Raw genomic sequence first — 19,251 nt, 5'->3', positions numbered from 1 at the left:
TCAGTTTCATTAACAATTTCCATTTTTGTTTGATTTCTAACATTTGCAATTTTTTTTGGTTTGGGGAGGAAAGTGTTGTGTCATGGAATAGAAGGGTCAGGAGCAACATGGACACAAAACTGGCTGAGCAACAGGAAACAGTAATTGGTAATGGGGATATTTCAGGCTGGAGGAAGGTTTGCAGAGGAGCTCACCCAGAGGTCGGTTTTGGGACTCTTGCTTTTCCTAAAACATTAATGATCTGGATCCTGATCCAGACAAAACGTGGCAGAATTCTAAACTGTGAGGAAGACAGCATACAGCACCAAAAGGACACTGATAAGTCGTTAGATTGGAAAGATAAGTGATAGATGAAGTTCAACACAAAGAACTGATAGGTGACACACCTTTTGTAAGGTATGCAGAAACAGATTTGGGTGTATACTTGCACAAGTCATTCAAAGGGTGGCAAGACAGGTGGAGATAGCTGTTAATGAGGAATATAGCATTCCAGGTTTCATTAATAAGGGAATGGAATAGAACAGTAGGAATGGCATATAAACATGTGTAAGGACACTGGTTAAATCTCAGCTAGTGTAGTGTGCACAGTACTGGGTGCCACACTTTAGGAAGTGAAAGCATTTGAGAGAGAGAGTGCAGAACAGGTTTATGAGAACGGTTCCAGGAATGAGAATTTTCAGTTACAAGGCAAGATTGGAAAGGTTGGGATTCTTCTCCTTTGAGAAGAGGCCGCCAAAAGACTTGATAGAAGATTTCAAAATCATGACAGGGCTGGACAGAGTAAATAGGGAGAAACTGTCCCCACTCAAAACGATCAAGCAGCAGAAGGAGCAATTTCAAGGTGTCTTGTTGAAAAAGCAAATGAAAGGCAGAAATAAGACTTCATTTCCCCCCCACTCCCCATACTCAAGTGGTCGAGGTTTGGATTCACTCCCTAGAAGTGTGGTGGAGGCAAGGTCAGCTGAGGTATTTGCAAAGGGTATTGGATGCTTTTAAGAGAAAAGAGGGTATGGGAAAAAGGCAGGCACTAAGCCAAAATGCCCAGATGAGCATGTTCTGAGTCAATAACTCTTCTTTAGAATTCAGTCTGTCAGATTAGACTCAAAATGTTAACAGAGGAGGAAAAATAGACATTTCGGGCAAAAGCTCTTCATCAGGAATGATTTCTGATGAAGGGTTTTTGCCCAAAACATCGATTTTCCTGCTCCTCAGATGGTGCCTGACCTGCTGTGCTTTTCCAGCACCACTCTAATCTTGACTCTGATCTCCAGCATCTGCAGTCCTCACTGTCGTCTACTCAAAATGTTAACCAGTTTCTCTCTCTAGTCATGCAGTCAGAGCTGCTGAGTTTTTCCAGCTGAACTAATTCAGCCTCCAACTGAAGCCTACACAGTCACAGAAGTCAATCTTCAGCCCATTCAATTCACTCCATGTGAAATCAAGAACTGGCCAAGTGTATGTCTTGTGAGAAAGCCATGTACACAAAAAACATTCCAGCAAAAGTACTGAAGACTTATGCTCCACAGTTAGTCTTTACCCGAGCCTAACTGTTCCAGTAAAGGCTTCAATAGTGTCAGTTCCTCAATTCTTTGTTCTCGGGCCTTCCTTTTTCACAGGTAGCAGAAATCTTGGTTGGAAAGGCATGTTGAAGCTTTGGTGAGTTGTTGCGTTGCATCTTGTTGGTACATGTGATGGGCAAAATGTATCAGTGGTGAAATGAATGCATGTTTAAGATAGTAAACAGAGTAGGAACCAAATAAGCACAGGAACACCACCACCTACAATCCAATCTCCACATCAACCCAACTTAGAAATAACTTCAAAAGCTGGATCAAAGTCCTAGCTATTCATATACTCAGTGCTGTGGGAGTACCTTCAGTACAGACTGTAATGATTCAAAAGGGCAGTCTACCACCACCTTCAAGGTGAACTGGCGATAGCTAATAAATGCAAAGCTTTGCAGTGATACTCACAACCCATGAAGGAAGAAATTAAAAATAGACTACTTATTCCACTGCTCTCACACCTCAATGATCCTTTCTACAATGTTCCCAAGTCTTTGGAATTCAAATTAAATAGTGCTAACATCCCACAATAGTGTGTTATGAAGATGCAACTATATAGGTTCAATGAATTAATGGTGCTGGGAAGTTGATATTGCTAACATGGGATAAAGATTAATAATATTTGTGAATTAGAATTAAGAAAAAACACCAAATTGTAGCACAAACACTTGAATTTATATGCACGAGCACAGCAGATATTCTGCAGAATATCTCCCTACCTAAAACAGGATATAGGATTTTTTTTGTCCAAGGTACTTGAGAGAAGTGTGTTCACATGCTTCTAGTGGCACCGTGCAAACTTACCTCAATCCCCAGGAAACAATAGTGCTATGAGACTCTATTCTCAAGTGACTTATCAGTATAACAAACTCATTGGCGCAAGGTAGTGAACTACAACTTGCCTGCCTCTCAGGAATCCAAACAATATGCATAGCAAACAAATTTCTCTAATATCATAATGGTGATTGAAAGGACAGCCTAACTTCACACCATTTTGCCAAAATGCCATTTTATTTATAAGGTAATTTTATTCATGCAGCACTGGTTTTACAGAACAGGTCGGGGAGCAAAAGACAGAAACCCAGTCTCTTTATCCCAGAATGCATTCTTTCTCAACTCCAGTCCCAAGACAGATCTTTCTAGAATTGAATAGAATTTCATCTTCAAATGCCTTACTTATCTAAACAAAACAGTCAAGGCTGCACATTACAACTTTGTAATCTACCGAAAGGGAAAGAATGAAACCTCTTTACATGACTGCTTCATTTAATGAACATGAGTTAAGTGGAGGCTGCAACTTTATTCACAATGCCAAAGAATTCTATTTACGAGCCAATGAGTATGTTCCAAACCACAATGACTCAGGTACAACAAGAGCACACACTTATTGTACTTTTATTACAATATTTTAGTTATTGCAGAGATTTTCCTCCTCCAAATGCATTTGTCATCCTTGATGAAACACCTGCAGCTTCCACAGGGTGAGACTGTTATGTGTATAACAGAATCCTCAAAAGCCTAGAAACACACTGACAAAGGATATAATTATGCTCATTCCAACATGTTTTTCTTGACTGAATGTCAACACATGACAAGTTAGAAATCGCATTCATTCCTGGTGCCTTCAAGGTATTTGCTCATGTAATCTTTTTACTATTAAAATTTCCAGAGGGATAAATAATAGGAAATGGACAAAGTAAGTCAGAGAAGATTAAGGTAGTCCTGCATTAATGATGTCAGTGAGTACTCAAGACAGGTATTAACTTTTATACTGAGGCTTGCATTAAGAACTAGTTTTTTTGCTTTCATTTAGTTAGGCATTGTCATTAGTGCAGGTTCTTTGCAAAGAAAGTATCAAATTTATCAGTAAAATGATGTATGCAAGGGAACAGGAGAGCGAGACGGAAATAAGGTTGGGGAGAATGCATTTGATTGTCATTGTTTGTCTTTCGCATAAATCAGTATATCACTCAGAAGATAATCTTTCAGATTCAGATATCTTAAAAGTTATTTGGATTTGTTTAAGAATTGCGGTGTGCCAGGAATATCAGGGATATTGAATCTTTTCATATATATTTTCAATCATTTCCAACAAGGCTGGAGGATTCAGAATTCGCAACAGTACAAGTCAATGAAGAAATGAGCCCCATTAGGGGCAGCATGATGGCTCAGTGGTTAGCACTGTGACCTCACAGCACCAGGGATCTGGGTTCGATTCCCACAGGCGACTGTGGAGTTTGCACATTCTTCCTGTGTTTGCATGGGTTTCCTTCAGGTGCTCCGGTTTCCCCTCAGTGCAAAGATGTGCAGGTTAGGTGAATTGACCATGCTAAATTGCCCATAGTGTTAGGTGCATTAGTCAAGGGTAAATATCGGGTGGGGTAATAGGTGTGGGTGGGTTGCTCTTCAAAGGGTCAGTGTGGACTTGTAGGGCCAAATGGCCTGCTTCTTTACTGTAGGGAATCTAATCTAAATATGGTGGTATAGGTAGCAGCTGAATCCCATTCGCTTCATTTCAGTCCCTGTATATTGCTGAGCTTAGTTTGTCAGCAAGGACAATATCTCAATTACATTCTTGGCATTTACCCCTAAGAATAATTTAAGTCTCTCTTTAAAAGAGAAGTTTTCTCCTTTCATGGTCCTCCTTCCTGAAGGTGGTAACATATCATGAGATTTCATTTCACCCCAAGGAAGGCATTCCTGGGTTCTGAAATTGACAACAGGAATGGCCCCCAGAGATAGTATTAGATAGTATTACAACTAGTCCCCAGTAGTCCCCAGGTAAGGCCACCTATTTAGTGCAGTTTTTGAGGGGGGGGGGGGGGTGTGCAATTCCCAATAATTGTCTAGCTGCTCAGCAAGGAGGATCAACTCGGCTGCTCTTCTTTTTCTCAACACCCTCCTCTCCTACATTTGGTCACAAAAAGGTTAATTTAAAAGATACCTTTTCTCATGAATACCTTTCTCCCACTCAAAATTATGTTTTAAGAGATGCAATTTGACTAGACTTTGAGTTGTCAAAAAGGGAGAGTTCATTAGCCACTAAACCAAAAAAATAATTACAACGCATGTGCGTACTGATCAGAAGTACGAGATGAATCAAAAGACAAAAAGTTTAAAAATGAATATTGAGACTGATCAATACTCAATGAACAGCAGGCAATGGAACACTGTTTCTGTTATGTGTAGTACTTATGCTCATTGATGAGTGATTGACTGAGATGCTTGGTTTTGTGGGCGATTTGGAAGATCTTGCTGTTTCCTCTCAATATCAGTTTCACTTGCTGTCTGGCTTCCAGCAAGGACAGTAAGAGTCTTCCTTTTTTAACCTGCAGTGCAAGTGTGGCTTGGGATTTTCTCAGCTGTTACCTCCATTACGCACAAAACAGGACTGAAAGTGGTTTTTAACCCCCATACCTATATATGCATGAAAGAAATAAAATATCAGGATCATTCATGTGAGATTAAGAGATTAGTTTGCAATTAATTTCTTCCATTGAAGCCTTCATTTTCAAGGTTCATTGACACCCATTAGATGGGACATTCCTGCATCCCCCTCCAACTGAGTATAATCCAAAACACTACTTCCAAACAGACACCAAATTAAACTGCTCTGGATTTACCACTATCATATTTTAGGCGTGCATTTTCTTCACTATATCCACAGGAGATCCAGGAGTAATGATTCATCATCATGACACTAAAGACAAAACCAGGGTATTCCTAGATAGTAACAAGGGGAGAAAAACACAGGGTGCTACTGGAATCTCCAGGAGTGAGTGAAAATTAACATTTTCTTAGAAAGCCAAATTGGTTAATATTTCCTACTAAAAAAGCTTTTTTCTTAGATTTAGAACGATCATGTTGGCCCTTAAGGGAGAATGGTCACTAGAATATGTAAAACATCTTTAATGCTGGAATAGTTGCAGAAAGGGTTTACTTGTAAGGTGGATGGTCAGAACAGGTATTGCTTGTGGCTATCAACTGTCACAAGACTGTAAGGGACAACCATTTTAATTAAGAGCATTTTTCCTAGTGTCTATACTTCAAAAGTACTTAATTAGCCATGAAGAACTTCAACACATTTACTGGTCATGAATACAAGTCTTTTTATTTTACAAGGAATTCAAAAGATACAAATAATTTAAATTGCTGCATTTAAGTGAATCCCATTTTCCATGCCAGAAACCAACTCTTTGTATATACTCTGTTCATCCACAAATGATATTCTTGCACTAGTCAGCCTCAATTTTTATCCACACAAAATGTATTTTTCCCACATCTCCAATTGCACATCAACAGAATTACTTGCCAGCTGATTTCAAAGAGTAGTTAGAAATCAGTCATACTGTTGTGGATCTGGAGATATGCAAGTCAGACAGGTTGAAAATTGCAGACTTCCTTTCCTAAAGGCTATTAGGTTCAGTTGTTACATGATCACCAATATAATAATTTTGAATTTGGTAAATTTAAACTCCAGAATTTTCCATGTACCATGGTCAGATTCAAACCAGTGCCCCTAAAACATTAATCCTGACACTCTGGCCCATTGTCAATACAACTAATGCCACAGCCTCCCTTTACCACTAAATATTTGGAGCTAAGGGTTCAAATAGGCATTACTAGACAGATTGCCAAGGTGTACAGGAGTTTAGGATACAGCTACTCAGTGTCAGATAATATTTCAAAATAGCAATCGCTTCTTGCATTTCACATTTGTGCTCAAAGAAGTTCACTTTCATTTATGGAAGGATGAGAGAATTCAATTTCTATGTTAACAGCTACAATGTTATGTAAAAGTTGCAATGCCTAAATGCTGTTCAAGCACAAATCCATCAAAAGGTGAGATCTCTGTCTGATTAGTAAAAGTGCTACACTAAGATCGATGCTGATTAATGAGTTGGAGCAAGGAAATATGAATGAGCAAGCACAGAAATTCTCAGAGCATTTAGCTGGTACAATCAAAGGTCTGGTGGATCCACCCCACACAGATGCATTTGATCAAAGCATAACATTTTGGATGGCATTCACAATCGTGTCGTTAACATAACAGGTTAGAAATTAATTTAGTTTCCCACACCCCTACATATTTTACTGACCACAGATACAGCAGTCATCAAAGAGGTCATAAATTCAAAACCTACCATCGCAATTTGAAAGACTTAAAATTCTGAGTCATGTTTAAATTGCTGTATTCCAGTTAGTTTTTAGCTATGTGTAGTGATCTTCTTCAATCAACTGGAAAATAATTTTTGAACGAACAGTGTCTATTATAACACTGACCCCAATTCATATCTCTCAACATCATTCCAGACTCCAGCAACCCTATATGTTGAATCGCTCATGACTTGAGTGAAAGCCAAGAACTTTCCAGATGTCAGTGATTTCCAGTCACAAAAAAAAGTGTCTGTAACCTATTTTTCCCTTTTTAAACTCCAGTTGAAGTGTAGTAAATAGCAACTTCAAGACATAGCCAAGTGTGAGCCTCACTAATGAGGTACAGACCAGAACTGAAACCAGGAACCTTCTGCTCCGTATAACATAACATCTTAACATGGGGCAGAAATAAATCCTGATCATCACTATGCAAAATATTTGCTTTGTTTGTACACACCAACACCTGGCAACACTTGTTGTAGGGAGGGAAAACCACTGCACATACCTCAGAGATAATTCAATTCAACAGGCTCAAAGGGGAGGAGTAGGAAAATATGGTAATGAATGTGAAAAATAAAGGCAGTGCCCACAAGCAAACCTTTTTGAATTTTGCTCTTTGCATCTCAGGCATCAATAGCATTTCTAAAATGCAAAAGAGCCTGCTCGAGTTATACAAACAAAAAAATGCTAGAAATTCTTAGCAGGTCAAGCTGAATCAGTAGAGTGGGTAACAAATACATCTCAGTTCATCACCCTTTCACCAGGGCCTGGAGTGAGTTGAGATGTAACATGCTTTAGGCAAGAGGACAGCCAGGGAAACAGGGGCAGAGAGAAATGAGAGGGTAGCAAGGCAGAAAGGACAATTGGGAATGGGAGAGGTAGGGCAGGAGAGATCAAAGACAAAAGGCAAATGGTACAAGTCAAACAAAGTGATAATCAGACAAGTCACAAAATCAGTCAAGTTGATGTGTAAACACAGTTTTCTTTTAAAAAAGGGAAATTACTGACAAGCACAAAATATTTGACCATCTTTAACCATTCAAAACAGGTTGGATCCATTCTGAAATCTGCAGCCAATCTGGTGTAAGTACATCCACAGTATTGCTAGAAAGAGGAATAATGTTATGTATTGGGAGGACAATTTGCAGGTGATCTTTCTACACATCTGATGCCCTTGTTCTCCAGTGTGCAGATTTGAAAGGTGCTGTTGAAGGAACCTGGGAGAGTTGCTGCAGAGCAACATTTAGAGGTCTTACTTCAGATTTTCAGCGTCCAGAGCGCATGATCTTTTCCATTAATGTCTGAGTTGTTATTGTGTATAATAAACCCTGAAAACCATGCAAATGTCTCAATATGTAATAGTTTCAAAACATATATAGGAGGAAGGTCCTCCAAGCCTGCTCCACCATTCAACAATTTTTGGACAATCCTCTGTTTAAGCTCCACTTTCCTACTAGCTCCCCATATCACAATTCTTTGAGACACAAAATATAGTCTTGATTGCACTTGCCAATAAAGCAATCTTGGGTAGAGAACTGAGATGTTTTTACTCATTGAGTAAAGACATTTCTTATCCCAGTCCCAAACGATAGTTTATTCTGGAATTGTATCCTGCTTGTTCTATATTCCCCCAGCCAGCCAGAGAAGCAAACTACCAATGCTCATCCTGTCAATTCCCTTCAGCACTTGGTGTTTTTATGAGATCAGCTCTCATTGTTCGAAATTCCAGAGAGATGCTCAACTTTCTCAACCTTTCAAGGTACTTGTTCCAAAAGATAACCCCTGGAAGTTAGTTTATACAACAGACACCATTCTACAATGAGCACACTAATTTGACCAGAAAAGGTGAATCAAAAACACACTGCCAACCAGTTTGAAACATACATGGGAGGAAGAGAAAAAATAGCCAAAGAGGACTTGGCAAGTTATGTTGCAGCTGTACGGGATATTTGATAGGCCACTGTTGGAATATTGCGTACAATTTTGGTCACCTTCCTATCTGAAGGATGTTGTGAAACTTTAAAGGGCTCAGAAAAGATTTACAAGAATTTTGCCAAGGTTGGAGGATTTGAGGTACAGAGAGAGGCTGAATAGGCTGGGGCCGTTTTCCCTGGAGCATTGGAGGATGAAGGATGACTTTTGGAGGTTTATAAAATCATGAGGGACGTGGGTAAGTTAAATAAACAAAGTCTTGTCCCTGGGATGGGCGAGTCCAGAACTAGAGGGCATAGGTTTAGGGTGAGAGGGGAAAGATATAAAAATAATTTAAGGGGCAACTTTTTCACACAGACGGTGGTGCGTGTATGGAACGAGCTGCCAGAGGAAGTGGTGGAGGCTGGTACAATTGCAACATTTAAGAGGCATTTGGATGGGTATATGAATAGGAAGGATTTGGAGGGATATGGGCCAGGTGCTGGGAAATGGGACTAGATTAGGATATCTGGTCGGCATGGAAAAGTTGGACCGAAAGGACTGTTTCTGTGTTGTACATCTAAGACTCTGAAATGCAGGAACCTCACAAACATCTTGCAAAATGATGCAATGAAGAAACTCAAACCAAAATTTACAGTTTGAATGGTAATATAATTATCCCATGTCAGAAACAAGTACTTGTTCTTACCTAAAGCTCAAGACAATTTTCAATAGCAGCTTTAGGCTAATAGTGACAATCATGGATTTGTATTAGTTATATTCAAGAGTGGGTATGAAATAACAAACATCTATTTAAAATCAAAAAGGGAAATTATGAGCAATTGTTGCAACTAGTTTTGCATCTCCCTCCACACATGTAGGAAGATCCTTAACATGGTACCACATTTAAATTCCAGATGTACTGGAGTCAGACTAACCAATAAAACATATTTGATCTGATTGCTGTCTAAGAACGGAAAATAATAAATTCAAAATTTATTAGAAACAGTAAGCTTCCAATGTACAGTGCAGGAAATTTAAAGGTTTGCTAGCCTCTTTCTTCATCCCACAACTCTCTAGAAAAAATGAATAATATTTCAGAGTTCTAAGGTATATTATTATGATGACATGGGGTAAACCCCTCTGCTAATTTAAAACTCTCAACACAAAAGATTTATCCCATGCAGTAATCTGTTAAAATTCGATAGGTCAAGAACTACTTGAAAGTAAAAATTAACAACTTTATTTCTTAAAGTATAAGAGAAAATGATTAGCTAATTATTTACAACTCCTTCCTCTAAACTATCTTTTACTTTCCCCTCTACAATACTAGTCTGACTTACAAAACAACCTTATCTCAAAGCCAAGCAGCTTTTGGTTCTTTTGTGGATCTTCCTGTGTCGTCGTCTTAGGGATTCTGCTTCACAGGTTACTGATCAATAAAGGTACTTTTAAGAAAGTTATTTGTCTGGCTGACTTTTCACATATGATAAGCTGGGTGATTCTCCTCTCAACTGTTCAATTTTCCCCGGTCTTATACCCCCAAAGCATTGGATTGGGTCATGGGCTTTTAAGATTGCCAATATACTAAGTTCAAACTGGATTGGAATTTGGTATTTTTCGATGTATACAGGGGAACCTCAATTATCCAAATGCCAATTATCCGAAGGAGATAGAGGTCCCGATAGTAATGTTACATCAAAGAAGTGTTTCCAACAGTGATCGTGTCTTTTGTTTATAGTGATTAAACAGGCACCATCTCCAAATGACTGACCTCCCGCCCTCTCTCTCTCCCCACACTTTCCCTGGAGTTCTACACAGGGGTGTACCCTAACCACCCCCTTCCCCTCCAGCTTCCCAGGAATAATCTCTGACATTGTCCTGTACAGGGCAAACCTGGAACCTGTCAAAAAGTTGCAGTAAAAAGTTGTGTGTGTGGCTGTGTGCACGCACGCACACTATTTGGAGACTTACCGTATAAAGGCAGCTGCAGTCTGGTTGTTGGTGTCCAGCCCGGCTCTCCGGGAGAGGAGATGGGTGTGGACGGGGGTGAGGGGGAGGCAGGGACAGGGTTGGACTGGGGGCCGGGGATTGGAGCGGGGTTGGATGGGGTTCTGGGAGCAGGCGGGGGCGGTGTTGCGGACGGAGGCTCGCGCGCTTTGTGCTGGGGGGCGGGGACAGGGTGGGACAGGGTTGAACTGGGTTTGGGGGGGGTGGTGCTGGGTGGCAGAGGGCGGTATTGGGAGGAGGGTGTCACACAAATGTATGCTGCTGCTAGTCTCCTGAATGGGGAGCAGACTTTAAAACTCCGAGCCCCAGAGGAAAGGCATTTAAATCGATTTTCCGAATAATCGATTATCCGAACGAAATAGTGCCCACCCATCACATTCAGATAATCGAGTTTCCACTGTAATTTAAATTGATTGTCGTTCGGTTGCTTTTAACTCTTAAGGTACAGTACACTCACATCTTCACAACATTACCACCAGGCCATGGGGATCTGAAATTAAGAACTAGTACCCTTATTGCTCTTCAGAGCAGGTTTCATGGCAAAACAATGTGGAAATAGGGCATTTAACCCATCAAGCCTGCTGCACCATTCCAGATTGTGAATCATCATCTTCTCAAGGCCATGTTCCCATTCTACCTCCACATCCCTTGATGGCATTATGTCTTTAGAAATCTATTTCTGTCTTGAATATGCTCAATTACTGAGCTTCTACACCTCTCAGATAGAGCATTATAATTATTCATTATCCTTAGTGATGGAATTCCTCACTTCAGTCCAAAATTGTTTGCCTATTATTCTAAAAGTGCGTCCAAATTGTAAACCCCAACAGCAATAAAAGTGTGGGTATTTTCTGATCTACTCTCTCTACCCCTTCGAAATTAAAAACACAAACCAACACACCAATCTTAATGAGATCAGCCCTCATTCTTCTAAACTCGAGGGAGTGAAGGTTAAGTTCTCTCAGTCTGGCCTCAGAACTCTGCAATCCCAGAAATCAGTATGTTTAACCTCTGTTGCATATTCTTTGGCAAACAGTCTTCCCTGGGCAAAGGGAATGAAAACTGCACACAGTGTGCCAGGTACAGTCTCACTCGCTGAGGTTGAAGCAAGTCACATTTATTACTGTACTCAAATTGTCTCGTGATAAAGGTTGATATTGAATTTGTTTTACTAAGTTTGCTGGATGTGCTTGCTAACTTCCAGTAACCCATGATAAAGGACGCCCAGGTCCCTTTGGACATGAATACTTCCCAATCTCTCATCATTTCAGAATTACACTGCAACTCTGTTCTTCCTACATATTCACATCACTTTCCATCTGCCCTGCTCCGACCCACTCATTCAGGCTCTCCGAATCCCCTTGAAGCCTTTTGGATCCTCCTCACAACATACAAGCCCACTTAGTTGGCATTCTCTACCAACTTGGGAAAGTTACATCTGAGACCCACATCCAAATCATTGGGAAAGACTGTAAGTACCTGGTCCCCAAGTATAATTATATGATTTACTAGAAAACGGAGAAATTATTTCAACAGTGTTCAACTTACCAGACCAGCTATCGGTGTGGACAGGCGGTTGATCTTTTTACTGACACCTGGTTTTATCTTGTTAACTAGTCTGGGAAAAAGAGAAAAACAAGTAGTTACTTGTCCGTAATTACTTGCACATTCAGCAAAATTACAAATGGCATGGTTGTATTAGAAATGGACTGCTTTGTTTCAGTATGTACAAAAGTTAAATTAGTTACAATCACACTGAATATGAAGCAAACACTGTTTCATAGAGATTACAAAGATTAATTTTAATGCACTTCACTGAAATATCAAACAGATAAGACCATACATTAGCAACAGAAGCAAAATAGTATTTAAACAGAGAACCCTAGTTTATGCTTGATCATGATTACTGGAGTATTAAAGTAATCGCAAAATTAAAATAACCGTTTGTGGTGAAGGTGCAGTCTCAAAACAAAGCTAGACTTTCATTACCTGTCTGGCTTACAGTACCTTAATGTTTATGTACCAACATTGACATTACCTACAAGTGGCAATTTGGATGGCAAAACATAAAGACAGGTTACAATAACTGATGTAAATAGGAAACAATTGCGGGATGCCACAACTGGCACAGAAAAGAATCTAAATTGTGCCACTGCATTTGACAGTAGTGGACAAGGTAAATTGGCTGAGTCAGCTTTACAATAAAAACTAGTCACAAGTGCAAACATACAGCCCACCCAGAAATCAAGATCAATACCAAGCAGCTTATGAAGGAAGCAACAACAATTGAACAACAATACGTCAAACTGTTGTTACAACTGAGATGGGAGGAGCTTACTGACTTGCTCTACTTCCACTGATCCAAGGGTCCAGCATAAATCCAACGCCCCCTCTCCCCCCGTTTCTTATCTGGTTAATGTTCGATTAAAAGTAAAGATACCTATGAACCAGGATTCTCTACTGAACACAAAATTACCTTATAAGCAAACCTTATTCAATGACAATGCAAAACAGGTTTAATATGCAAGTATTAAAACGTACACCAGTCTAAAAACCTGAAACATATGCACAAATACACACATACACCACACAAAGGAAAAAATAAATGAATTTCTCTGTGGAGATTCACTTTGGTGGAAAAACACTGCCAATAAGTCTTAGATCTTGAAGGTTAAAGAAAATGGAAGTGTGAGTTGCTCAGTGAGACATTCTGGTGCAAAAAGATGATGTCGACAAACACGAATTGCTGGGGTTATTGGCAATGCAGCTTACTCAGGAAAGAAAAATATCTAGCATTCATCTGGTTATTCTTCAACCTGAGCACCATCAAATGCTCAGACTCAAACAGCTCCTTCCCTTCCCAGGCTGGCAAACTAAAAAAATCCAAAACATACATCCTCCAAAACAGAAGCTGCAACCTGATCATCAGAAACACAGCTATAAGTGGGGTGGGGTGGGGGGCTCCTAAACAAGCAGTTGTCACAAGACAGGACTTTTGGGTATTGCCTAGTTTAAAAAAAGTTTCATTGTCCATTCACAGTCCTCATTACAATGAAACCCAGATACTCTCAACCCTTCAAACTCCACAAGTCCACAAAAATTATTAAAAATGAAACTACAATAACATTGTAGAATATAAATAGGTTGAAAGATGACATGATGGATGCATTGTTCCAAGAATGATGGCAGTTTCACATTAGAACTTTCTGACAACTCCTGGTGGCAATCTCAAGACAATCTGGCAATGCACCAACTGCTTGACAAGGTTGCTCTGTGGGATTGCCTATCTGGTTCGACGGAAAACATGAACGAACAAAACTCTGGCAGATGATCACTTTCTTAACAGAGTGAAAAGAGGCTTCTATTGTTTCCATTCAGTTTCACATAGGCAATTTAATGCTGGACAGCAACAGGATAGAATTTAGCAAAGGGCAAGGGGACTATATAGAAATGAATGCCTCTGTTTAAATAAAACACAGATGGAAGCCTTCCATGCAAGTCAACATTAACCAATTAATAACTAATCAGGCAATCCAGTTGAACAGTTCAGGCAAAGTGTGGAAAACAGTTGCGAACATAATCCAAGGTGCTTTGTATTCCAGTTTAGGAAGGTAGTTATCTACTCTCAACATGCCACAGGTACCTATACCCATGAAAAGCTGCAGCAACAATAGTACACACTAATCTAAATGTAGTAACTAAAAAAAAAGATGTTCTGACAAAAACGCAGCTTAACCAGAAGCACTAATGCTGCTTCTCTCCAGAGATGCTGCCTGTACTGCTAAGTACTTCTATTTTTTCCACCCCAATTCCCTGCAGTAGCTTGCTTTTGCAAGGAACACACACTTCAGAGTCCAGAATGAATGCGACAAAAGGACTAACTATGACCACTCCAGTAACGTTCTTTATCATATCCCAAAGTTGAGCACACATGCAGTTGGATTTACTTACGATTTTGGAACACGTCATGAACATTTTTTTTGCCATCATTGGATTAAATCGCCTAATAAATGAGCACATGCACAGGTAATTTTTCCATCAGTTTGACTCCAAAGCTTTGAATAGTGTCTTCTCTAACAGCAGTATAGTTCATGACAGGATGGGGAGATGCCGGTGTTAGATAGGGGTGGACAAAGTCAGAACTCACAAGACACTACATTATAGTCCAATAGATTTACTTAAAAATCACAAGCACTAAGAGTGCTGCTCCTTCGTCAAGGGAAGTACTCTGAAAGCTTGTAATTTTAAGTGCACTACAACCTAATGTTCTGACTTCTGACCTAGTTTATGCCATAAAGTAAGGTGCTGGAAAAGCACAGCCAGTCAGACAACATTGAGGAGCAGGACAGTCAACGTTTCAAGCATAGGCTCTTCATCAGGAATGCTGATAAAGAGCTTATGCTTGAAACATCAACTGTCCTGCTCCTTGATGTTGCCTGACCAGCTGTGCTTTTCCAGCACCATATTTTTATCTCTGATCTCCAGCATCTGCGGTCCTCACTTCCTCTTAGTTTATGACTTGTAATGGAAATGGCAATCTAAAAGCAGCAATGCATGATTGAAAGAAGAGACCAACGTCTTCTCCCCTGGATATTGAGGGAGGGATGAGACTGACACAGAAACCATTAGGCGATGCATGCAAGCAAGCAAGCTAGTTAATTTAATTAAACTTGTGAGCAACAGTATTAAGTATTCGTTCTGGAGTTTGTCAGGGTATTACATTTTCGGATAAGTAGGTCAGATTCATTACTGAGGCAATTTATTTTTGCATTTCACCAAAAATCACCAGATAGTTACGATACACACGAGTTCTTGGAATCAAAACTCCAGAAGCATCCTCGAAAGGTATAATTTGCTAATTTTATTGCATGTCAAAAGAAAATTTCTCACTTCAGAGGCAGATGGAGCATAAAAGCAAAAAAATGTCACTGTAACAAAATGACAAAAAGTGCTTTTGACCAAATTCTACTTTGTCAGCAGACTTAATGGGTCAAATACCCACTTTGTGCAATGTATAGATTCAATATTACAGGGATAGTGAGGTGTGAAATGCACTGGTGTTCAGTCAGTCAGTCAGTCACAAGCAGATTGAATGGCAGGAGAGCCTCAATGGGATTAATGGCCTTTTCCTGTTGTCAAGTTTCTAAAAGTAAATTGACAGTTTACAGCACACTGTTAACAACCCAGTATCTGACATCCTTGTTGGGAGATTGGAGAGTATATCCATTCACTGTAGACTCAATGTCGTAATTGCCTCCAAGTACAGATACCTTGCACCTTCTCAGCAAAACAACCTATGCCTTCCACTGATTATTAACAAACAAGATGAACCAGATGTGTCACGCAGACTCTGGAACAGGTAACCAGACTCCTCCACCAACACACCCCAACCCCTCCACTCCACATTTCATTTACCCTAAATCTGACTTTTAATAGCTGTACCTTTCAGTACCCTGATCAGTTATCAATGGATCGGTAAGAATATCTAAAGTCAAGGGCAATTGTTTCTTCATCCATCATTAAGTAATTAAGTGAAGGGTTCTTGTGACAATGGTAATGCCACTACCTCAGAGCTAGGAGTCCTGGACTCAAGTCCCACCTGCTGCAGAGGTTCCAAGATGTTATGATGTGCAAGTTGATTAGAAAAGTATCGAAGCAATTAAGTGAGATATAGAGACACTGGCAAAGACTGCCTGAAGCCAATTTTGTACCTCGTCATAAGGATCAGAAAGCTCAACACAGATTGGCCCAAACACCACCCTCCCCAATGCTATTTGGATGTTCTTCACAGATGCCCCCAGACTTGCTGAGCTTCTCCAATGTTTTGTTTGTTGCAAATTTCCAGCATCCACAATATTACATCTTTATTATAGATTGACACAATATCTCTGGAAATGAAGATTCACTACCAGTACAATTAATGACCCGGTGATTTTGGAAAAATAACATCCAAATGTCATAATAGATTTAGATTACATTACAGTGTGGAAACAGGCCCTTCGGCCCAACAAGTCCACACCGACCCGCCGAAGCGCAACCCACCCATACCCCTACATTTACCCCTTACCTAACACTACGGGCAATTTAGCATGGCCAATTCACCTGACCCTGCACATCTTTGTGACTGTGGGAGGAAACCGGAGCACCCGGAGGAAACCCACGCAGACACGGGGAGAACGTGCAAACTCCACACAGTCAGTCGCCTGAGGCGGGAATTGAACCCGGGTCTCTGGCGCTGTGAGGCAGCAGTGCTAACCACTATGCCACCGTGCCACCCAATAAAATATTAAAAGAATTTTCAGAAGTTCCAAAGGCAAATGCTCAGCATCTCCAAAGTGCTCTGTTTCATATTTCCAGCATCTGCAGTATTTTGACAACATTAGCTGCTCCAAAGATGGCCATGGTTATGCAAGACAGTTCATATCTGAGTCGCCCAGATTAACCAGCATGCACACTTATTGTTCAGTATTCAAAATTAAAAATTACACAACACCAGGTCATGGTTCAACAGGTTTAATTGGAAGCACTAGTTTTCGGAGCACTCCCGTTCAAAGGGAAGACTGCGGAGACTTTAAAAATCATTGTACCCATGAAGATAGGCACATACTGCTCTGCTCGTGACAACAGTAGCATAAGCCCAGAGCAATTGAGCGTGCAAAAAAATACACAACATAAAAATCATATTCAGCTTTTAAATGATAACTTTGGAAATCTTAGCAATTACATGCCAAGCCTCTCCCATTTCTCTTTGGAATCCTCGGGTTGTGTGAAATAGTGTAAAGAAATGTGTGATTAAAATGTTGCAAAAACTGTCTGGTAACAGATTTGCTTTAAAATTTAATATTTCTAAAAAAAAAATCCCAGATTGACAATATCCTACCACTGACTAAACAATGAAGTCAAATTGAGGTTGAAGGATATTGAAGTTGATTTATGTTAAACTTCACTGATAAGATTATCAAATTTTCTATTCCATCAACATTTAGTCACTTTGTGAATCAATCCGAATCAAGGTACGCAGATGTTTCCACAGATACAGTCCTTCATTCAACAAAGGACAGGTCTCTTGAATCAGGCAGAAGTTTCTTTCACGATGGACAGATTTTGCTTGTAATGGTTACTTCCTTTACAATACTGCTGCCTCACAGCGCCAGAGACCCGGGTTCAATTCCCGACTCAGGCGACTGACTGTGTGGAGTTTGCACGTTCTCCCCGTGTCTGCGTGGGTTTCCTCCGGGTGCTCCGGTTTCCTCCCACAGTCCAAAGATGTGCAGGTGCAGGTTAGGTGAATTGGCCATACTAAATTGCCCGTAGTGTTAGGTAAGGGGTAAATGTAGGGGTATGGGTGGGTTTCGCTTCGGCGGGTCGGTGTGGACTTGTTGGGCCGAAGGGCCTGTTTCCACACTGTAATCTAATCTAATCTAATCTAATCTAATCTAAAAAATACAGTTACCATGCAGTCAATAAGTTGAAGAATCTTTGGTTTAGGCAGCGTTAGTACTGCAACAGGAGAAGGAACACCCGAGGCAGAGTTTACAAGGTCATCCAGAGCTTTTAGAACAATTGGGTAAGCCTCCTGTACTAAAAAGACTACCCAAACAAGACAGTCAAGTTGGCTGATACCAGTGAAGCTGATCAGGACAAGTAAGTAGGTCTAAACTCAAAAGGGGACTCCATTCAAAAGGCCACCTTTTATGACTGTGTCCTCATTTCATGTAAGCCTTTGGTGTAAAAGGTCAAATGCATGATATTTCTGAGTTTTGGAGCTCAAGAGGTAGTACCACTGTTGTGCCAATAGTGTCACACGGATAGGTGGAATAACAGATGTTGACTAAATGGTCATCGAGTGGTACTATCAGGTTGCCACTGCAGAGAACTATGCTAACTCTGACTCATTGGGGCATGAAGCATTGAGTAGATCATGGTCCATGCCCAGGCAGGGCGTAGCAGATTATTCATCCTCTCTTGAGCTGCCAATGGGAGATCTCCACAGCCACTTCAGTCCAAGCCGCCCTGGTCAGTCAGGAAGGCCTTATTACAGCCCCCAAGGAAACAAATTTCCATTCACTTCTGGACAGCTCTCAGAAGAACCTCTAAGGTGGAACACTTTAGTGTGGTGCCACTGTTTGCCTGGTATCTGACATTGAGGGGTAGCTGGGCAGAGGGCGAGTGATGTTCCTGGGTTAAAGAGAGTTTCCAATTTCCTGTCTGTAAAGTTTGGTATTCAGCCTGTGCATGAACTTCACCTCATTACATACCCATTGTGCAAGAAAAGCTAGCACAATGCTCTCACATGCCAACTACATCCTCCCCAAACCATTGCACTTTCTGCTGAAATCTGGCTGTTCAAAGTTATGAAAAAGATAAAAATGGTATGACAACTGTGTTTGAGGGAGCCTTGGATAGAATCAATTCTTAAACAGAGAGCTCCCTTTTTTTGCCAAAAAAAAAACGCTAGAATGGCAACACGCACGAGTCTGAAAGTCCCTGGAAAATCCGACTCAATGTTTCCACTAACTTCGGGAGATCTCAAACTAAGGGACATTGTGCTGATTTTGCAACTTCCATTTAAAACAGAAATATGAAAGAATTTCCTGAGTGTATTGGA

At 40.4% G+C, this 19,251-nt stretch overlaps 1 protein-coding gene across 6 annotated transcripts in view; it reads right to left on the bottom strand.

Moving 5' to 3' along the window:
* The window catches only part of LOC122550529 (LIM domain only protein 7), a 229,781-nt gene that overhangs the window by 143,212 nt on the left and 67,318 nt on the right, over positions 1 to 19,251 (bottom strand). For all 6 annotated transcript variants that reach the window (XM_087987949.1, XM_087987954.1, XM_087987953.1 and 3 more), the window contains exon 4: positions 12,192 to 12,261. In XM_087987949.1, coding sequence (XP_087844075.1) covers positions 12,192 to 12,261 — 70 coding nt within the window. The remainder of the gene's footprint in view (positions 1 to 12,191; positions 12,262 to 19,251) is intronic.

The sequence above is a fragment of the Chiloscyllium plagiosum genome, unplaced genomic scaffold (genome assembly GCF_037043375.1).
Source record: "Chiloscyllium plagiosum isolate Xiang-an unplaced genomic scaffold, Cpla_swu_hap1 HiC_scaffold_6, whole genome shotgun sequence".
NCBI lineage: Eukaryota > Metazoa > Chordata > Chondrichthyes > Orectolobiformes > Hemiscylliidae > Chiloscyllium > Chiloscyllium plagiosum.
The sequence above is the reverse complement of the archived record's forward strand: the minus strand, read 5'-3'. Positions and strand labels throughout refer to the sequence as shown.